General features: G+C 43.7%; 1 protein-coding gene across 7 annotated transcripts in view; it reads right to left on the bottom strand.

Moving 5' to 3' along the window:
• Positions 1 to 17,468, bottom strand: part of TTC17 (tetratricopeptide repeat domain 17) — a 96,118-nt gene extending 78,650 nt beyond the window's left edge. For 5 of the 7 annotated variants that reach the window (XM_036326141.1, XM_036326139.1, XM_036326136.1 and 2 more), the window contains exon 1: positions 17,276 to 17,467. In XM_036326141.1, coding sequence (XP_036182034.1) covers positions 17,276 to 17,434 — 159 coding nt within the window. In that variant the 5' untranslated portion in view covers positions 17,435 to 17,467. Of the gene's footprint in view, positions 1 to 6,279; positions 6,302 to 17,275 lie in introns of those variants that run through there. The other 2 variants (XM_036326138.1, XM_036326142.1) reach the window with 2 other exon arrangements.
• Positions 17,469 to 21,803: the final 4,335 nt, after the last annotated feature.

Here is a 21,803-nt window from a genome sequence, read left to right on the forward strand (position 1 = left end):
ATAACTTTAAACGTAAACGGACTAAATGCTCCAAACAAAAGACATCGAGTGGCTGAATGGATAAAAAAACATGACCCATACATCTGCTGTCTACAAGAAACCCACCTCATTAGAAGGGACTCACACAGACTGAAAGTGAAAGGATGGAAAAATATCTTTCAGGCAAATGGAAAGGAAAAGAAAGCTGGGGTAGCAATACTTATATCGGACAAAATAGACCTCAAAGTGAAGGCCATAACAAGAGATAAGGAAGGCCACTTCATAATACTAAAGGGATCAATACAACAAGAAGATATAATCCTGGTAAACATATATGCACCCAATGCAGGAGCACCCAAATTCATAAAAAAACTCCTGGAAGATATCAAAGGAGACATCGACAACAATACAATCATAGTAGGGGACTTTAATACACCACTGACAGCACTGGATAAGTCCTCTAGACAAATAATCAGCAAAGATACAGCAATCCTAAATGACTCACTAGATCAGATGGACTTAATAGACATCTTCAGAACACTTCACCCGAAAGCCAGGGAATATACATTCTACTCAAATGCTCATAGGACATATTCAAAAATAGACCATATATTGGGTCACAAGCAAAGTATCCCCAAATTCAAGAAAATTGAAATCATAAAAAGCGTCTTCGCAGACCACGATGGCATAATATTAGAAATAAACTACAATAAAAACAACCCAAAATACTCAAACACCTGGAAGCTGAATAGCATGCTATTAAATATTGATTGGGTTACCAATGAAATCAAAGAAGAAATTCGAAACATCCTGGAAACTAATGACAATGAAAACACAACAATCCAAAACCTATGGGACACAATGAAAGCAGTCCTGAGAGGGAAGTTTATAGCTCTACAGGCCTATCTCAAAAAACAAGAAAAAATGGTAGTAAATCATCTAACTCTACAACTCAAAGAATTAGAAAGAGAGCAACAAGAAAACCCCAGAGTGAGCAGAAGGAAGGAGATAATAAAGATTAGAGCAGAAATAAATGACATAGAGACCAAAAAAACAATACAGAAAATCAATGAAACCAAGAGCTGGTTCTTTGAAAGGATAAACAAGATTGACAAACCTCTAGCCAGACTCACCAAGAAGCAAAGAGAGAGGACCCAAATAAACAAAATCAGAAACGATAGAGGCGAAATAACAACAGACCCCACAGAAATACAAATGATTGTTAAAAAATACTATGGACAGCTCTACTCCAACAAACTAGACAACCTGGAGGAAATGGACAAATTCCTAGAAAAATACAACATTCCAAAACTCAATCAGGAAGAATCTAAAAATCTCAACAGGCCAATAACTATGGAAGAAATTGAAGCAGTCATCAAAAAGCTTCCAGCAAACAAAAGCCCAGGACCAGACGGCTTCACAGGGGAGTTTTACCAAACATTCAAGGAAGAACTAAAACCTATCCTCCTCAGACTACTACAAAAAATTCAAGAGGAAGGAACACTTCCAAGCTCATTCTATGAAGCCAGCATCACCCTAATACCAAAACCAGGTAAAGACAACACAATGAAAGAGAATTACAGGCCAATATCCCTCATGAACATAGATGCCAAAATCCTCAACAAAATCTTAGCAAATCGGATCCAGCAGTACATCAGAAAGATCATACACCATGACCAAGTAGGATTTATCCCAGGGATGCAAGGATGGTACAATATCCGCAAATCAATAAACGTGATACATCACATAAACAAATTGAAAGAAAAAAACCACATGGTCATATCAATTGATGCAGAAAAAGCATTTGACAAAATTCAACACCCATTTTTGATAAAAGCTCTCAGCAAGGTAGGAGTAGAAGGATCATACCTCAACATAATAAAAGCCATATATGACAGGCCCACAGCCAACATCATACTCAATGGACAAAAACTAACACCATTTCCCCTAAGAACAGGAACAAGACAGGGATGCCCCCTCTCACCACTCCTGTTCAACATAGTACTGGAAGTGTTAGCCATTGCAATTCGGCAAGAAGAAGAAATAAAAGGCATCCAAATTGGAAAAGAGGAAGTAAAACTGTCCTTATTTGCAGACGACATGATATTATACATACAAAACCCTAGAGACTCCATCAAAAAGCTACTGGACTTAATACATGAATTTGGCAATGTAGCAGGATACAAAATTAACCCCAAGAAATCCGAGGCATTTCTATACACCAATAGTGAACTTTCAGAAAGAGAGATTATAAAAACAATCCCGTTTACCATCGCACCAAAAAAATTAAGCTACCTAGGAATAAACTTAACTAAAGAGGTAAAAGACCTCTACTCAGAAAACTACAGGACGTTGAAAAAAGATATAGAGGAAGACATAAACAGATGGAAGAACATACCGTGTTCATGGATTGGTAGAATCAACATCATTAAAATGTCCATACTACCCAAAGCAATCTATAAATTCAACGCACTTCCCATTAAAATACCAACGGCATACTTCAGAGATCTAGAACGAACTCTTCAAAAATTCATCTGGAATAAAAAAAGACCTCGAATAGCTGCAGCAATCCTGAAAAAGACCAAAGTAGGTGGGATCTCAATACCAGATATCAAGATGTATTACAAAGCCACTGTTCTCAAAACTGCCTGGTACTGGCACAAGAATAGGCATATAGATCAATGGAATAGAATAGAGAGCCCAGAAATCGGCCCGAACCAATATGCTCAATTAATATTTGACAAAGGAGGCAAGAACATACAATGGAGCCAAGATAGTCTCTTCAATAAATGGTGCTGGGAAAATTGGACAGATATATGCAAGAAAATGAAACTAGACCACCAACTTACACCATACACAAAAATAAACTCAAAATGGATAAAGGACTTAAATGTACGACAGGAAACTATAAAAATTCTAGAAGAATCCAAAGGCAACAAAATCTCAGACATATGCCGAAGCAATTTCTTCACTGATACAGCTCCTAGGGCACTTGAAACTAAAGAGAAAATGAACAAATGGGACTACATCAAAATAAAAAGCTTCTGCACAGCAAAAGAAACCATCAACAAAACAACGAGAAAACCCACTGTGTGGGAAAACATATTTGCCAATGTCATATCCGATAAGGGCCTAATCTCCAAAATTTATAGGGAACTCATACAACTTAACAAAAGGAAGATAAACAATCCAATCAAAAAATGGGCAAAGGACCTAAATAGACACCTTTCAAAAGAGGACATTCAGAAAGCCAAGAGACATATGAAAACATGCTCAAAGTCACTAATCATCCGAGAGATGCAAATCAAAACAACAATGAGGTACCATCTCACACCTGTCAGACTGGCTATCATCAACAAATCAACAAACGACAAGTGCTGGAGAGGATGTGGAGAAAAAGGAACACTTGTGCACTGCTGGTGGGAATGCAGACTGGTGCAGCCACTATGGAAGACAGTATGGAGTTTCCTTAAAAAACTGAAAATGGAACTCCCATTTGACCCTGTGATCCCACTTCTAGGAATATATCCCAAGAAACCAGAAACACCAATCAGAAAGGATATATGCACCCCTATGTTCATAGCAGCACAATTCACCATAGCTAAGATCTGGAAACAGCCTAAGTGCCCATCAGTAGATGAATGGATTAGAAAACTGTGGTACATCTACACGATGGAATACTATGCTGCTCTAAAAAGGAAGGAACTCTTACCATTTGCAACGTCATGGATGGAACTGGAGAGCATTATGCTAAGTGAAATAAGCCAGTCAATGAAGGAAAAATACCACATGATCTCACTCATTCATGGATAATAGAGACCATTATAAACTTTTGAACAATAATAGATACAGAGGCAGAGCTCCCTAAAACAGATTGTCAAACTGCAGCAGGAAGGCCGGGGAGGGTTGCGGGGCAGGAGGTAGGGGGGTAAGAGATCAACTAAAGGACTTGTATGCATGCATAGAAGCATAACCAGTGGACATAAGACATGGGGGGATGGGGGAGGCTAGGGGACTGTCTGGGGCGGGGGGATAAAATGGACACATGTGTGGTACCCTTTGTAATACTTTAAGCAATAAAAAAATAAATAAATAAATAAATAAATAAATAAATAAATAGATTACAACATGAAAAAAAAAAAAAAAAAAAAAGAATACACCAATAAACATTTCCTCTGTTTAAAATATCAAAGCACCCCATTAGATACTTCCTTTATTACATGATCTGAAAAAAAGGGGGAGGGGGAGGCAAGAGGCAAGGAATGTGGGTGGCAACTAGAAAAGGCAAGAAAATGGTTTCTCCCCTAGAACCTCCCGTAAGATATATACTGCTTCTCTCCCCTTGGGTATAGTGAAATACAAGTTGGACTTCTCACACACAGAACTGTAAAATAATAAATTTTGTTGTTTTAAATCACTCAATTAGTGAATGTTAACAGCAGCATTAGAAAACTAATATAAGCACCCACTAAGTACCAGAAATAATACTGGACATAATGGAGATTAATAAAAAACATGACAGTTTAAAAGTTTTTAGTTAGATGGGTGCTGAGTTGTTTCTTCCTAAAATACATACATTGAAGCCCTAACCCCCAAAGTGATAACTGGAGAATGGGCCTTAGGGAGGTAATTCAGTTTCGATGAGGTCATGAGGTTGGGCCCTGCAGGATGGGATTAGTGACCTTTTAAGAGGAGACACCAGAGAGCTTACTTTCTTTCTCTCTGCCCTGTGAGAGCAAGAATGCAGCTATCTGCAAGCCAGAAAGAGAGCCTCCCCAGAATCTGACCCTGGTGATCTTCAAAACTGAGAGAAAATAAACTTCTGTTGCTGAAGCCACCCAGTTGACAGTATTTTGTTACAGCACCCCAAGCTGAGGCAAATGTGTTAACCAAATATTGGAAAAGTGACACTAAAATCAGTGCCAAAATGGTATCTTAGTAACTTTATCATTACTCAGGTGATAGTAAACTCAACAGCCAGGAAATTACCTGCTGTTCAAGCTAGAAAATGTTGCTCTAAAAAAGACACAATTGCCGAAACCGGTTTGGCTCAGTGGATAGAGCGTCGGCCTGCAGACTGAAAGGTCCCAGGTTCGATTCCGGTCAAGGGCATGTACCTGCGTTGCGGGCACATCCCCAGGGGGTGTGCAGGAGGCAGCTGATCGATGTTTCTCTCTCATTGATGTTTCTAACTCTCTATCTCTCTCCCTTCCTCTCTGTAAGAAATCAATAAAATATATTTTAAAAAAATAAATAAAAATAAAAAAGACACAATTGAATAAAGTTTAACTTGATTACTCATCAAAACATTAGTTGTATCAACTGTGGGCAGAGAGTTGGGGGGAACCTCCAGCTTGACTGCAATCCCAACAAGTGTGAAATAAGCATTAATGACAAAGGTTTAACTTTTCTATGAAGATAAAACCAAACTGAAGGTTCGTTTTGTCCAGACTTCTACTTATGGCTGCAACACTTTAGTGAAGCGTAATGGATGGAATAATGGTTTTTCACTAGAATTGGATTATGAACAAAGGTTTTATATAGTCCAAACACAGTTGGGTATTTTCAAACACTCCTGATGCAGTCCCTTAGGAGGACAAGTGGGCAATACTTAAGAAAATGAAATATAATGCATTCTTACAACCAGAAAATTCCATTTCAAAGAATTTATCTTACAGACAGACATACTCAATAGATTCATGAAGCACACAAAGATATATGTATGACCATGTTCACACTGGGAAAACCTGGAACCAATCTAAATGTCCCTCATTAAGGAACTGGTTAAATAAGTCACAGAATATCTATACAACTGAATACTATACAGCCTTAAGGTAGAAGGGGTTAGCTTTTTATTTCTGACATGGACAGATGTTTAAGTCTTATTAAGTGAATGAAAGATAACGGTGAGACATAATGTTTCCAGCTGTGTGTTTAAAACAAATCTACATGTATATGTGTGTGTGTGTTTGCAAATGAAAAGGAACTTTTTGGAAGAATACACAACTAATTCTGTGATTGCTTCCAGGAAGGTTTGTGAGTAGTTACAAAACTTTCACTTTTCATTTTATAACATGCTAAGTAGCTTGAAAAAAAAAAAAAAACCTTGAACAATGAGCATGTATTTTATAATTTTAAGTTCAATTATAAAATTGAAAAAATTATTTAATTTTGGTATTTGTGTTACAAATAAAACTACACAATTTTTGTTATTGTTAGTATCAATGTTTAGCACTGCAGCAAAGAAAACAGAGTTAAGAATCAAATCTGGGCTTAAGTTCACATTCTGCTACTTCTTACCTGCATGGCCTTTGGCAAGGAATTTAACCACACTCAGCCTAAATTTCTTTACTCATAAGAGATCAATACCCACATTTTCTGGGTCTGTATGAGAATAAAAATGAGATAATAGGAAAATACTTGGTAAAGTGTTCAGTGAAATATAGGCATTAAATTGTTTTATTACAACAAAAGTTTCCTGTTGAAATCCTAAATTACAGTCACTTCCATGTATGACTGTATCGAATACAAACTCTATGAAGGCAGGGGCAGTACCTCCCTCACCGCTGTCTTCCAAGTACTTAACAAAGAAATCACTCAAACGGGTGTAGAATGTGTGCGCTAAGCCAGCCCAAGTGTTAATGGGCACACAAAAAGCACTCAGCAAATACTTGCTCAAATAAAAACGTTCCTGACTCCATTTGGCCATGTTTGGCAGGTACTCTACTCCCTTGAGTTTTACTAAAGATTAATTACCCATCTCAACTCCCCACTCAAGTGGAAAAGACTGACCATTAGGCTCCCTCTTGGCAGTCACCTGATTTTAATTAACAAATAACTAAGTGCCTCAGAGGGAAAGTGAGGACTGAAGAGGTTAGTAAAAAATGCATGAGTGAGTTCTTTTCTAAAGTTAGATTCACGAAGTAGTTACTACTTGACTAAACAAATGTGGGAGGCACAGTATGATCTGTCCAGTATGAACGTCCAGTAGTGTGTCTTGAAAGCAAATATATACTTAGGCTTATATAAAATTGTCATGACCTTATAAATTTTGTTTGTTTGTTGTTAATCCTCACCTGAGGATATTTTTTCCATTGCTTTTAAGAGAGTGTGGAAGGGGGGAGGAAGCAGGAGAATGAGAAAAACATTGATGTGAGAGACACATCCACTGGTTGCCTTCCACATGTGCCCCACCTGGGGGTGGGGAGTGAACTCACAACCAAGGTACCTGTTCTTTTTTTTTTTTTTTTTAATATATTTTATTGATTTTTTACAGAGAGGAAGGGAGAGAGAGATAGAGAGTTAGAAACATCGATGGGAGAGAAACATCGATCAGCCGCCTCCTGCACATCTTCTACTGGGGATGTGCCCGCAACCCAGGTACATGCCCCTGACCGGAATCGAACCTGGGACCTTTCAGTCCGCAGGCCGACGCTCTATCCACTGAGCCAAACCGGTTTCGGTGAGGTACCTGTTCTTGACTGGATATCTGAACCTGTAACCCTTCAGTGTGTGGGCTGTTGCTCTATCCACTGAGCATACCAGCCAGGGCTAAGTTTTTAATAAATCTTTCTTTTGTACATGTCTATATTAAAGAAGTTCCTTAATATTAAGTAACTCACCTAAATTTACATATGCAATTAATTTAATAATGCCACAACCTAAAATATGAGTTATTTGAGCATATCATAAAAGGTATGTTAAGGAGGTAGTATATCCAAATACTCAACAGGAAAGGAGGTTATCTGAGACACGGTTTTACAACACTGGTTCCGATACCAGGTTTTTAGAGAAGTCTTAAGTTGCCTACACCTTTTATTCATAACAGAGAGAACGAAAGAATTGGTTTATCCCCATTAAAGTAAACATACTTTCCCTCCTCCAGATTACTAACATGATGGTGGCTCTTCAGTAGGCGGAGATGATGTGCAAGAGCTATTACAGGTGTAAGTAATTGCTTGCACACAGACATGCACATTCTCTTCCTTTCACTTAATCAGCATTTCCTGAATTTATACCACATGTCAGTCATTGTTTTAGGCCCTGCGTTATGTTCTTATAGAAAACAAGCAATGAAATATTTATTACAATATAGTTCTAGTGGAGCTAAGTGTAGATGTTCGGTAGGCAGTTGGATATGTGAGTCTGGAGTTCAGGGAGAGACTGCAGGTATGATTTGGGAGTCCTCGGAATAATCATGGTATTTTATGCCATGAGACTGCACAGGATCATCTGGTGAGCACAGGTATAGAGGGAAGAGAAGGGGCGCACCCACATTTAAGGCTCATGAAGAAAAGAGGAATTCTGCAGAAGAGAATGGAAAGTCATGGCCAGGGATTTAGAAGGAAAATCAGGTGTAGGTCCTGGAAGCCATGTAAGAAAATAGTGCAATAAGGTCTGAGGACAAATGCTGGCTTTCTAAGAGGTTGAGCTAACCTGACTCAGAACTGAGCACTGAATTTGGCGACATGCAAGGCCCCGTGCATCTTGACAGGAAATGCGAGGATGAACAGACCTAGGCAAAGACAGGGAAGAGCTGTGCACAGTGACTCTTTGGAGGTGTCTGGCTAAAAAAGAGCCACTCTACTGCTTTTGCCATTGTGGAGTAGAGCCGAGGTACTGGTCCTATTCACACCCTGCTCCCTACATTTTGGAATGCAAAGCTGTTCTCATTTTTGATCTGACGGGATGGCAAGCCCTCTTATTCCTCCCCATCAAACTGCCTTCTGTTCACTTCCACCACTGCTTCTGAGCTGCAACTGCTGAGCCCCACGGCTGATCCTGACCCTCCTCAACAGTGCAGCTGCCATTTCTCATCTATCTGCCTGTGCCCCTTCCAATTCTTTTTTCCTGCTTTTCTTGTTTGTCACTATTTTATTGTCTCTTATTGCTTCTCCATACTTCACGATGTCTGAACAATAAAGGTGACTTTTTGGACATATCGGTGACAGAGTGGATGACTTCCCTTGCACACACAACCTGATCACAGTAGACAGGAAGAGTAATCTCTGAAATTGTGGCTCTTCTCACCTGTGTACAGCACCTTTTCTGAAGGCCAAGTGCTGATTCTTGGACATCTGAGGCTTCCTTTAGGCTGGTCTCCAGGTGACTAGCACATGAATGAGCATGGTAAAGCTTCATTCAGACAATGGTAAATTTCTAAAAGGCAGGAATCTGTTCTCCCCTTTCCTTACATCATCCACTCAACAGAAACTAGCCCATGGGATGAAGCAGCATGAGAGATGATGGAGTTGCAGAGAAGGTGATATAGCCACACCCTTATGGAGCAGGTAGGCTAATAGTCGAATAGAATGGGTGGAGGTGGAAGGACTTCATTTTATTACTTTATTTTTTTAAAGCTTTATTTACTTACTACTTTTTAGTTAATCCTCACCCGAGGATATTTTTCCATTGATTTTTTAGAGAGAGTGGAAGGGAGAGGGAAAGAAACTTCGAATGGTTGCCTCCTGCACGAATCCCAACCAGGGCCAGGGAACCTGCAACCAAGGTACGTGCCCTTGACCGGAACTGAATCCAGGACCCTTCAGTCCGCAGGCCGACACTCTATCCACTGAGCCAAATTAGCTAGGGCCATTTTATTCCTTTAAATACTCCCAAGATGTTAGATATTTGTTTTTATAATGCCCTGCTTTACTTTTCTAATTCAAATTTTCATTACTGAATTACAGTAATGATAGCGGCTATGGAAAGAAGATATAATTAGAAAGTAAAACTGAAAGATGTTGGTAAGGATTAAGGGAGGGAGAAATTAAAAGAGACAATTAGATTTCTCACATAGACAAATGTGTGGATGGTGAATGGTAGTGTCTTTCATTACATTTGGGAAAATAGAGCATGATACAGGTGTCGGGGTAAAATAAGTTGAGATTTGATCATATGAAATTTGAAGTACCTAGAGGACATTCACATGGAATTAAAAGCTAATATAAAGGTCTTGAATCTATAACTCTGGAGAAAAAAACCTGAATTGTAAAAAGAAATATGGAGATTCGCAGCATATATACAGTAACTTAAGTCCTAAGAAGGGATGAGGGAATGGAACCAAGATGGTGGCATAGGTAAACACCGGAGTTTGCTGCCTCGCACAACCACTTCAAAAATACAACTAAAAGACAGAACGGACATCACCCAGAACCACAGGAAGGCTGGCTGAGGGGAAATCCCACAACTAGAAGGAAAGAGAAAAGCATATCGAGACTCAGAGGAGGCGCAGTGCTGAAGTAAAATACTAAGGTGCGGAGATGCGTGTGGAGCGGGCTGGTGGCTGAGGGCGCGGTTGTCGTTTTCAATCGGGAGGGAGTCTCAGGCTCTGAGCTCCAGTTCCGGGCGAGTCTCTGGGGACCCAGACTCAAATGGGAGAAACGGGACTGTCTGGCATTGGTCGGAACTCGAGGGCAGCTTTCTCTCTGAGGTACTTGCAGCGATTACCGGGACACTGAGAGGCAGAGCCTCTGGGGACGGGACTGAGAGCAGCCATAACTGTTCGCTTGGCCAGCCCTGTTGATCCCCTGGGACCCGCCCTGCCCAAGCCTTGCAGGGACGCATTTGCTGGTTAGCCTCAGGCAGAGGCTAGATTAGCGCCACACCAGAGATCCAGCACAGAAGTTCTCCCACTGCAGACACAGCTGATTCTCACAGCCAATTGGCCTGGAGGTCAAATCCCTCCCAGTGTTACCTACAACAATCAAGGCTTAGCTACAACAAGACTGCGCACAAAGACCACAAGGGGGTGCACCAAGAGTGTCTACCTCAGGTAATTGGGACACTTAGCACAGAAAGCCACTCTATCGACACAGCGAAGCATAAAAAATGCTAAGACAAAGAAACAGGACACAAATGACAGAACTGGAGGAAAGCAGGCTGCTAGATACAGAATTCAAAACCACACTTTTGAGGTCTTTCAAGAGTCTTCTAGAGTCTGCCGATAAACTTAATGAGATGTACAAGAAATCTAATGAGACCCTCGATGTTGTGATAAAGGACCAACTAGAAATTAAGCATACAATGACTGAAATAAAGAATATTATACAGACTCCCAACAGCAGACCAGAGGATCGCAAGATTCAAGTCAAAGATTTGAAATACGAAGAAGAAAAAACACCCAACTGGAAAAGCAAAATGAAAAAAGAATCCAAAAATACGAAGACAGTGTAAGGAGCCTCTGGGACAGCTTCAAGCACACCAACATCCGAATTATAGGGGTGCCAGAAGATGAGAGAGAGCAAGATATTGAAAACCTATTTGAAGAAATAATGACAGGAAACTTCCCCCACCTGGTGAAAGAAATAGACTTCCAAGTCCAGGAAGCGCAGAGAACCCCAAACAAAAGGAATCCAAAGAGGACCACACCAAGACACATCATAATTAAAATGCCAAGAGCAAAAGACAAAGAGAAAATCTTAAAAGCAGCAAGAGAAAGACAGTCAGTTACCTACAAGGGAGTACCCATACGACTGTCAGCTGATTTCTCAAGAGAAACTTTGCAGGCCAGAAGGGAGTGGCAAGAAATATTCAAAGTGATGAATACCAAGAACCTACAACCAAAATTACTTTATCCAGCAAAGCTATCATTCAGAATTGAAGGTCAGATAAAGAGCTTCACAGATAAGGAAAAGCTAAAGGAGTTCATCACCACCAAACCAGGATTATATGAAATGCTGAAAGGTATCCTTTAAGAAGAGGAAGAAGAAAAAGGTAAAAATACAAATTATGAACAACAAATATGCATCTATCAACAAGTGAATCTAAGAATCAAGTGAATAAATAATCTGATGAACAGAATGAACTGGTGATTATAACAGAATCAGGGGCATAGAAAGGGAATGGACTGACTATTCTTGGGGGGTGGGGGAAAGGGGTGTGGGAGATGCGGGAAGAGACTGGACAAAAATCGTGCACCTATGGATGAGGACAGTGGGTGGGGAGTGAGGGCGGAGGGTGGGGTGGGAACTGGGAGGAGGGGAGTTTGGGGGGAAAAAGAGGAACAAATGTAATAATCTGAACAATAAAGATTTAATTAAAAAATAAAAAATAAAAAAAAGAAGGGATGAGATTGACCAGGTATATGTAAAGAGTAAAAAGAGAAGGCTTAGGACAGAAGTTGAAGGAAGAGAAATGTAAAAAACTGAATTTCCCAGAATGATCTGTGACCCATCTGCATTATAATCTCCTGAGGAGTTTGAGAAAAATGTAGAATCCTTGGCTCCACCACCAACCTCCTGAATTAGACCCTCTGAATGGCCCAAGAATCTGCATTTCAGGCAAGAACCAGATTATTTTTGTGCGAAGTAAAATTTGAGAACCACTGATCTAAAAGATAAGTGGAGTAAGAAGAGCAAAACAAACAAAAAAGTTAAAAAAGAGCTGTACTTTGCTCACTGCTAAAGAAAAATGAGAATGTTGTGTCACAGTAGCCAATGGAAAAAAGCTGGCAAAAAAAGGTAAGCAGCCAATAAATACTTGTTCAATAAATAATTGGGGAAAATATTTAAAGTTATAGTTCATCTCGGTCGATTTCCAAGTTCCTGTTACTACTCTGCAGTATAAATAAAAGTAATACTTGGGTAATTTATAAGGAGAAAAATAATAGTGGGAAATATCTAAAAATAGTGGGTTGAATAAGAATCACTTTGATGCCGAAGTCTAGGACAAACTGCAAAGGTTTATCAGGTGCCTAGCAAGTTAGTGAATAACCACCATGACCTCTCAGGTACAAGTAAATCCCTGAAGTGTATAAACAAGGAAACAGTACTCCATGGCAAAAAGATGGGTTTAGTTTTGAAAAGCTGTGAAATAAAGCTGTCAGCTTAATGGTACTATATCAATGTTCTCTCTCAGATTAACCAAATTACTTAACATCTGCCCGAAACTAAGCCACTCCCTCACTTATAAGCTATTAGAAACCAATAGATAAAGATTTAGTCTGTCCAACTAAATCTGATCGCTTTTCTTTAGCCATAGCTACTGAAATAGTTGCTTATCAAACGAATCTTTGCCAAGGCTGCTAGGCTTCAGGGCATCATTTTGTCAGAAACCTTGTTTGTTCTGAGTAGTTAAAAGGATCTGCACTCCTAACACATCTACTTGATAAATAGGAGGGAAAATGATTAAGTGACCCCCAAATTAATTCACACCTATTTGGGACCCTCCCTGTCCACCTACCCCCAATTTGAAGTCACCACAAAACATGCTGCAGAGGTAAAGCAAACTGGAAAAGGGAAGATATTTACCTCATTATTCCTATTTTTGCTTTTGTTTTTATTCCTTCATTTGTAGGTGTTACCAGAAAGGGATGGGCACTTCAAATTTACTGATTACAAAGTGCTCATTTGTATGCTACTGCAGATAAATACATTTTTACTGATTGTTACAACTAAATACCATTCATTAGTTGTGTGACTTGGGGTGACTTTCTTGCCTAAGAGTTATATGATATATTCTTAAACAATTTTTCCAAATCTAAAATTCTATCATTCTAAGATTACAGGAGAGGGAAACAGTAGCCAAGAAGATAAATATTATAATGTTATAAGAGAGCTGAAAAATATAATACTCTATTTACTTAAAATTTTAGAGCAATGAATCCAGTGCTAGCTAATAGTACAACTTCTTGACTCAATAGGCTGCAACAAACAAACTTGTAACATTTCAAGAATCCATCTATTAGAACAGGAAACAATTCCCTCCCCACCCCCACCCCCATAAATGATGTAATATATAGTAGCTAGGCTCTCAAGCTAATCTACAAATTTATTTAATCTCCAATGAAAGTGAGTTGCTAGACACTTTTAAAAATATATATTTTTATTGATTTCAGAGAGAAAGGGAGAGACAGAAACATCAATGATGAGAATCATTGATCAGTTGCCTTCTGCATGCCCCACACTGGGGATCGAGCCCACAACCTGGGCATATGCCCTGAATGAGAACTGAACTGTGAACTCCAGGTTCATAGGTGGACACTCAACCACTGAGTCATGCTGGCTGGGTGCTAGACACTTTTCATAAAAACAGAAAACAGATGTTGCTACACTAGTAATTAAGCAAAAAGAACATAAAAATGAAACAAAAAAATGTTTATCTTGAAGCCTCTTCTTCACAATGAAGTCAACCAAAAGATCCATTGGCCTGATTACACAAGGGTAGATCCTCCTAGTGACTAGATTGTAACAGTCCACTGCTCAAATCCATGGACTCCAAGTTAAGGACCCTGCTCAAATAACATTAGAGGGCCTGGTCTTCAGGTACAGGGACACTAATGGTTTAGAAGTATTCCAAAGCCAAAGCTGGGAGAAAAACACAGAACTGGAGAAGATAAGGAAGGAAAGGAGCCTTTTTTAGATATCCCCTGACCCCAGGGGGAAATGAATTTAGTGACTGGAGCATTCTCTTCACATCCCAGCTCCTGGATTTCCTGGACAATGCTCCTGGGAGTTCAGTGGTGGCTCAGTAAACATGGAGCCTCAAAACACTACAGACATGCTTCCTCGCTGGAGCAGGGGCTGTGGAAAGAACAATTTCCTGAGCTGCCATGCCAAGTTGCAGACACTTGCTACTGCCAGAAGCAGCCCCAGCTTTGACTATGAGGAGGCTGCGGAGGAATGTCTGCTTCCTGGCTCTGAGTCCCCATTTCAACCCCTTTACAGATCTAGGGCTTCCAATCTATATGCATGTTCACGAGTCTGCAGTCTGAGCTTGTGGGTGCCTTCTTTATCATCTGCTAAGGCTAGAAATAGAAAAAACAAATGAATGTTCAGTCTCTTCGCCTGGGAAGGACTACTTACTGTATTTTAAACTTTATAATGATGGAAAATGTCTCTTTAAAACTATACTTGGGCAACTCTGATTTTTAATTCATAAGTACTTCTCCACATTCACTATGAAAACAATGACCTATTATATCTAATTTAAATAGGTTTAAATATCAGGTGAAGAGTTTCAAAAGGTATTAGTCACTCTAGTTTTCTAAGATCTGTTATTTCAATTTGCCCTTGGCCTTTTCCCTGATATTAGGCAACTTTAAAATTGAAAGCATACTCAGATAGTATAACCAAAAACAAGAAACAAGGAACGTGGCATGTCATGTAGGACACAATATATATAGTGAGCTTTTAATTATGTTTCTGAATGTATGGATAGCTCTGCAGTATACTCAAATCTACATTCTGACGGGATCTTGCGATTCTTTAACAAGTATATCCAAATGTGATAATTAATCACAATTATAACGGAAGTCTGGATTTTGCCTGCATTCAAATTATTGCTGAAAGGGCAGCATGGGTAATGCACACACGGCTATCAGAGTGGAACTTAGGAGCTGACCATGATATCCAACTCTTTATACCTGCAGCCTCTTCCTCTGATTAAATCCAACTTTCCTTCCCTAGCCTCCTATTGTTACAACATAGTCACCAAGTTTATTTCTTCTAGTATAAATTTTTATGATTTCTGGAATCTAAGTATATGTTGTGTAGCAAAACATTAGAAAATTCACTGAAAAGGATCATTTAAAAAGGCATGCAGTAAAGAACCTGGCTTTCCTAACTTTAAGCCTAATAACTTACTGCAGTGGTGACTTGGCCGAGATCCAGAAAATTCTTTAGACTTCTCCCTTTCTGATGCAACCCATACCTTTCCCCACTAAAACATACACATCGATGTGCAAAACGAAGGAATTTGTTTAGAAAATAAAAACCAAATCAGATTCTACTTTCCCATTGCCATGTTTAGCATAAAAGTGATACATTTCTACCAGCTTTGCCTTTTCAGATGGGCTACTTTCTCAGCTGAGTGGCAGGACACCAAAATGGGAAGGAGAAATCAATGTCATGGAGTATAAATAGCTGTGGCCAAAGACAATACTGAAGAAGAGCCAATAGGAGAAGGGATCCCCAAATCGCAGCACCAGCCAGTTAATTCCCTGTCTCCCTTCATGAGGGCCTCAGGGAAACCATCATCGGGAAACCAAAGAAAGGGGCAAGTAACCAGGTCTCACGTAAAGATTTCCAATCTTTCCTTAGAGATGAATGTGCAGTGTTTTCTAGGGTTTCTGAAGTACCTATTTCTTAAGCCTCAGCTGGCATGGCCATGCAAAGGAAATTCTTTTCTAGTGTAAGGTAGGTAAAGAGGAAATGCCACCCAATAGGAAGTCAATCTTTTCTCAGATACGCTGCAAACCACGCACCAATACCAACGCTGATCTCTAAATGTTTCAACTCATTCATTAGGCTTGAGATGGAATGTGCATCCCATGGCAGATCTCAACGTGAACCACTCTCCACACAAAAGTAAACCTTGCGCTGCGTTCCTACCACCGTGCATCACACACCGCTCCAAAGTCCAGTCGTTTCACACCACGGTTAGTGCATTTGACATCAGCGGGCTAAACTGCACGGGGCTCACACTTCACTTTCTAACTGTTCGCTGAACTTTGCAGAATCGCTTGCAAAAGTGTTGAAATTCATTCACGTTCACCAAGATTCTGTAGCGCGCGCAACACACACACACACACACACACACACGGACTCTTTGGGCATCAGCATCCACCAAAGGCCGGCAACCATAAAGTTATGTAAGAAAAGCAGGAGTTAGTTCGGGCACAAGACTCCAGGAAATGGCATATCCTCCTTGCGGGGCTACAGCAGCAACCAGGCACGGACACAATGCCGAGCGCGCCGGGAAACGGAGGGCAGTGCCCGCGGGGAAGATGCCGGCGACGCCTCCGGAGGCATCTTCACGCTTCCCTTCGGAAGGAGAGCGTGTCTGGTCTCTCGGGAGCCCCTGCGGGTCTGGGTAACGGGACCGGAGTGCCAGCGGGCGGGGAAGGAGACGGGGGGAGCGGCAAGCACTGCCCGCTGCCCCCGGTGCCGAAGCTGTCACCGCCCCGGAGCCCGGCGCTGCCACCGGCTTTCTGCCTCCTCCGGGAGCGCTGGTGGCGCGTGGGCCCGAGGGGACCCGGAGGCAGACAGCGGGAAACGAACCCATGGTTTCTAAAGGCCGAGAAAATGCCCCCAGGGCCCGAACCCCCGCAGCCGGGCGGTGCTCCCCACGCGCCGCGCGGCCCCAGGCGTGGGAGCCCGAGAACCTGCAGGCGGCCAAGGCGAGGGCCGGGGCAGCCGTGGGGAAGGGGCGGCGCCGGGGTGGGTCCTCCGGGCCAGGGCGCGGGCACCGGGGGGCGGGGGCCGGGGCCGCGCGGAGCCAGGCGGCCAGGGGTCGGGCCGGGGCTCCCCCCAGGGCGAGGGCCGGCGCGGGCGGACAGGGGCGCCGCGGCCGCTACCTGCTGCTGGATCTTCCCGTCCTCCGTGACGACCCAGTGCGTGGTGGCGAAGGCGCCTCGAGCCGCCGTACTCAGCAAGGCGGAAAGGCCGAGGAGCCAGCCCGGGCCGGAGCGCGGTGGCAGCTCGCACCGGCCGCGGCCCCTGACTGCCGCCGCCATCTTGCCCCCCCGGCCGGGCCGCTCGCACCGGAAGCGGAAGCGGGCCCCCTCCGCCCGCCATCTTGGGGAGGTCGGCGTTGGAGGAGGAGGAGGAGGAGGAGGAGGAGGAGGAGCTCACGGGGTGCCGACGGCCCGCGCCAGCTCGGTTTGGGCGCCGGGGAAGGGCGGCCTCCCGTGGCCGGCCCATCCTGGTTTCAGGTCGGAGACCGCTTTTCTTTTTTTTGTTTTGTTTTGTTATTAATTGTCCGGCCTCTAGTTTTTAAATAAAACCTTGTGTGTTTTTTTTTTTTAAATCTTATCTTTAGCCGAAACCGGTTTGGCTCAGTGGATAGAGCGTCAGCCTGCGGACTGAGAGGTCCTGGGTTCGATTCCGGTCAAGGGCATGTACCTGGGTTGCGGGCACATCCCCGGTAGGAGATGTGCAGGAGGCAGCTGATCGATGTTTCTCTCTCATCGATGTTTCTGGCTCTCTCTATCTCTCTCCCTTCCTCTCTGTGAAAAATCAATAAAATATATTTAAAAAAAAAAATCTTTATTTCTGGTTGTGTAAAATAGTTGAGAATTGAAAGGTATGCCTTCAAAGCATCTAAGGGAAGAGATGTGTTATGCTTTTATTTTAACTTTCTTTTTTCTTGTTTATTTATTTTTATTCCTTTCAGAGAGGAAGGGAGAGAGAGAAAGGTCAGTGATGAGAGAGAATTATTGATGGGCTGCCGCCTGCACGCCCCTCCCCCCCACCCTCCCCCCCACACACACCCTCCCCCCCCCCCCTCCGCACCTTCCCCCCCCACCCCCTCACTGGGGATGGAGCCGCAACCCAGGCTGGTGCCCTGACGGGGAATCCAGGTTCATAGGTCAGGCAGGCGGGTTGGGGGGGCGCCATGCCTTACCTTTTATTCTAAAAGCCTCACATGGTGGAAGCTCCCTAACCTGGACAGTGGGCAGCGGTTCTCAACCTGTGGGTCGCGACCCCTTTGGCGGTCGAACGACCCTTTCACAGGGGTCGCCTAAGACCGTCCTGCATATCAGATATTTACATGACGATTCATAACAGTAGCAACATGACAGTTATGAAGTAGCCACGAAAATAATTTTATGGTTGGTTCACAACATGAGGAACTGTATTTAAAGGGCCAGAAGGTTGAGAACCATTGGCTAGGGCATCGCTGTCCAGTAGAAGTAGAACGTGAGCTGCGAGCCACAGCGGTAATTTAAAAGAACGAGTAAAACAACTGACATTTTCTTTAACCCAGTATGTACAAAATATTGTAAGTTCGATATGAAATTAGTACAGATTAGATTTTTTTAAAACACTAGGTGTTGGAAATCGGTATGCATGTTACATTTACAGCTCATCTAAATTGGAACTATCCGGATTTCAGGGACGGTGGCTAGTGGCTGTGTTATTGGGCAGCGTGGACCTGGGTGGCAGGTCTAGGCCCGGAGACCTGCGGTGTTGGCATCAGGTGGGAGCTCATTAGAAAAGCACATCATGGCTTTTCTTCCTGTCCCTGTCGGATGCGTCCTTCTCAAGTCCCAGGTGGCTGGGAGGTACATTCAAGGTGGAGACGCACTTCCCACTAGTGCACCAACAGGCCGTCCAAGCGACTAGCCTGGCCTCCAGGTTCTTTTTAGATAAGGTTGTTTTAGGTATTTCAGGGCTGCCTTCTAGCCTTGTGTGTCATTTTGTATTTAGGTTCATTATGCTTTGGGTTTTTCTCTTTGAAAAAAAAAGGGAGGAGAATTTTGCCTGACCAGTTCTCTACCCTGGTGTATCGCAGGAAAAAAAATTGCCAAGTGTCTAAACATCACTTCATGCTAAGGAAGCAATGCACAACAGTGTTTTTGTTGTTCTTCCCGAAAGCAGCTTTTCTTGAGGACTGAAGTAATGAGTATTCAGTTAATTAAAATGTATGGTTTACCTGCTTTTGTCTAGTACTCTGCTAGACATTGGATATGGAAATAGGACCACTGAGCAGTCTACAGTTTTGTGGGATATTGGTAGGTTAACAATTGAAATGTGGGATAGTGGGCACAGGTGTAGAAAAGAGAGCAACTAACCAGGTGAAAGGCTTTGAGCAAAGGTGCTGATTCGGGCAAAAGAAGCAGTAAGTGTGAAAAGGTGAAATTGGTAACAGGTTGTAAGGATTTCTTATATGCCATGCCAAGGAATTTAAATATGGACAGTAGGAATGTTCCAGATTTCTGAAATAGGGAAGTGGCAAGTGATGGAGTCTCTTTCTTCTCAGCATCTTGTTTTAAGGCATAGAGGTCAACACTCTTACCTGTGTATAAAGCTAAGTAGTGGCAGTCATCATCATCTAACTTTTATTGAGTGTTTAATGTATACTGGGCACTGTACATGAATACTGTTAATCTTTGCTAATTTACCAGGCATAGGCTGGTTAAGTAATTTGGCTAAGATCATCCTATCTAATAAAAGAGAAACATGGTAATTGGTGTACGACCGCTACCCTTCCCATTGGCTAATCAGCGAGATATGCAAATTAACTGCCAGCCAAGATGGTGGCCGGCAGCCAGGCAGCTTGAAACTAACATGAGGCTTGCTTGCTTCAGTGACGGAGGACTCCAACGTTCCCCGCCTGCCTTGCTGGCCTCTGAGCCTGCAGTTTAAGAAATATTGTAACAAATATAGAAGCTAAACAAAACCCTAGAAACCAGCTTTCGGCGAGCTGGGATCTCAGAGCTGGAGTTATACACTGTTTCGATTATAGAACCTAAACAAACCAGATACCTTCTTTCAGCAGCAGAGGCCTCAGAGCTGGAGCCAGAGCTAAAGCTGGCCCAGAATAAAAAAAAAAAAAAAGAAAAAAGGAGCAGTTGGGAGCTTCAGTCCCAGCCTGAAAACAGCCCTCAGCCCCTCACCCAGACTGGCCAGGCACCCCAGTGGGGACCCCCACCCTGAAGAGTGTGTGACCAGCTGCAAACAGCCATCATCCCCTCATCCAGGCTGGCCAGGCACCCCAGTGGGGAACCCGACCCTGATCTAGGACACCCTTCAGGGCAAACCAGCCAGCCCCCACCCGTGCACCAGGCCTCTACCCTATATAGTAAAAGGGTAATATGCCTCCCAGCACCAGGATCAGCAGAGCCGCGAGGCCTCCAGACACCGGGATCAGCGTGACAGGGGGCAGCGCCCAAACCCCCTGATCGCCCTGCGGCAATGTGTGTGACAGGGGGCGGGGCCACAACCTCCCTATCTGCCCTGCTCTGTTCCTGACAGGGGAAGGTGCCCCAACCCCCTGATTAGCCCTGCTCTGTGCCTGATAGGGGGGAGCTCCCTAACCCCCTGATCGCCCTGCGGCTCTGTGTGTGACAGGGTGTGGCGCCCCAACCCCCTCCCCCACGGGCCCTGCTCTGTGTGTGACGGGGTGCGGTGCCCCCCCCCCCCAAGGACCCTGCTCTGTATGTGACAGGGTAGAGCCATAACCTCCCCATCGGCCCGGCCCTGAGTGTGAGAGTGGCGGCGCCCCAACCCCCTGATCGGCCCTCCTCTGTGGGTGATAGAGGGAGGCGCCCCAACCCCCCCCCCCCCCCCCCACGGGCCCTGCTCTGTGTGTGATGGGGTAGAGTCATAACCTCCCCATCGGCCCTGCCCTGAGTGTGACAGTGGCGGCGCCCCAACCCCCCCCATGGGCCCTGCTCTGTGGGTGATAGAGGGAGGCGCCCCAACCCCCCCCCCCCACGGGCCCTGCTCTGTGCGTGACAGGGGGTGGTGCCACAACCTCCCCATCAACCCTGCCTTGAGTGTGACAGGGGGCAGTGCCCCAACCCCCCAATCGGCCCTACCCTGAGCGTGACTGAGGTTGGCATCGCAACCTCCCGATCCGCCCTGCTCTGTGCATGACAGGGGGCGGTGCCCCAACTCCCCAATCAGCCTGCTCTGAGCCCGACCAGGGGCTGTACCTAGGGATTGGGCCTGCCCTCTGCCACCCGGGAGCAGGCCTAAGCCAGCAGGTCATTATCTCCCGAGGGGTCCCAGGCTGCGAGAGGGCACAGGCCGGGCTGAGAGCCCCCTCCTCCCCCCCAGAGTGCACAAATTTTTGTGCACCGGGCCTCTAGTCCTATATAATAAAAGCCCAATATGCTAAGTGTCCAGTTGTCCGGTTGGCTATTCAACCAATCAAGGTGTAATATGCTAATGATATGCAAAGGCTGCTCAACTGCTCGCTATGACATGCACTGACCACCAGGGGGCAGACAGTCAACCAGTCGCTATGATGTGCACTGACCACCAGGGGGCAGTCAGTCAACCAGTTGCTATGATGTGCACTGACTATGAGGGGGCAAATGCTCCAACTGGTAGGATAGCTTGCTGCTGGGGTCTGGCCACTAGGGGCTGAGTGAG

This window comes from Myotis myotis, unplaced genomic scaffold (assembly GCF_014108235.1).
Source record: "Myotis myotis isolate mMyoMyo1 unplaced genomic scaffold, mMyoMyo1.p scaffold_m19_p_10, whole genome shotgun sequence".
In the NCBI taxonomy this organism is placed as follows: Eukaryota; Metazoa; Chordata; class Mammalia; order Chiroptera; family Vespertilionidae; genus Myotis; species Myotis myotis.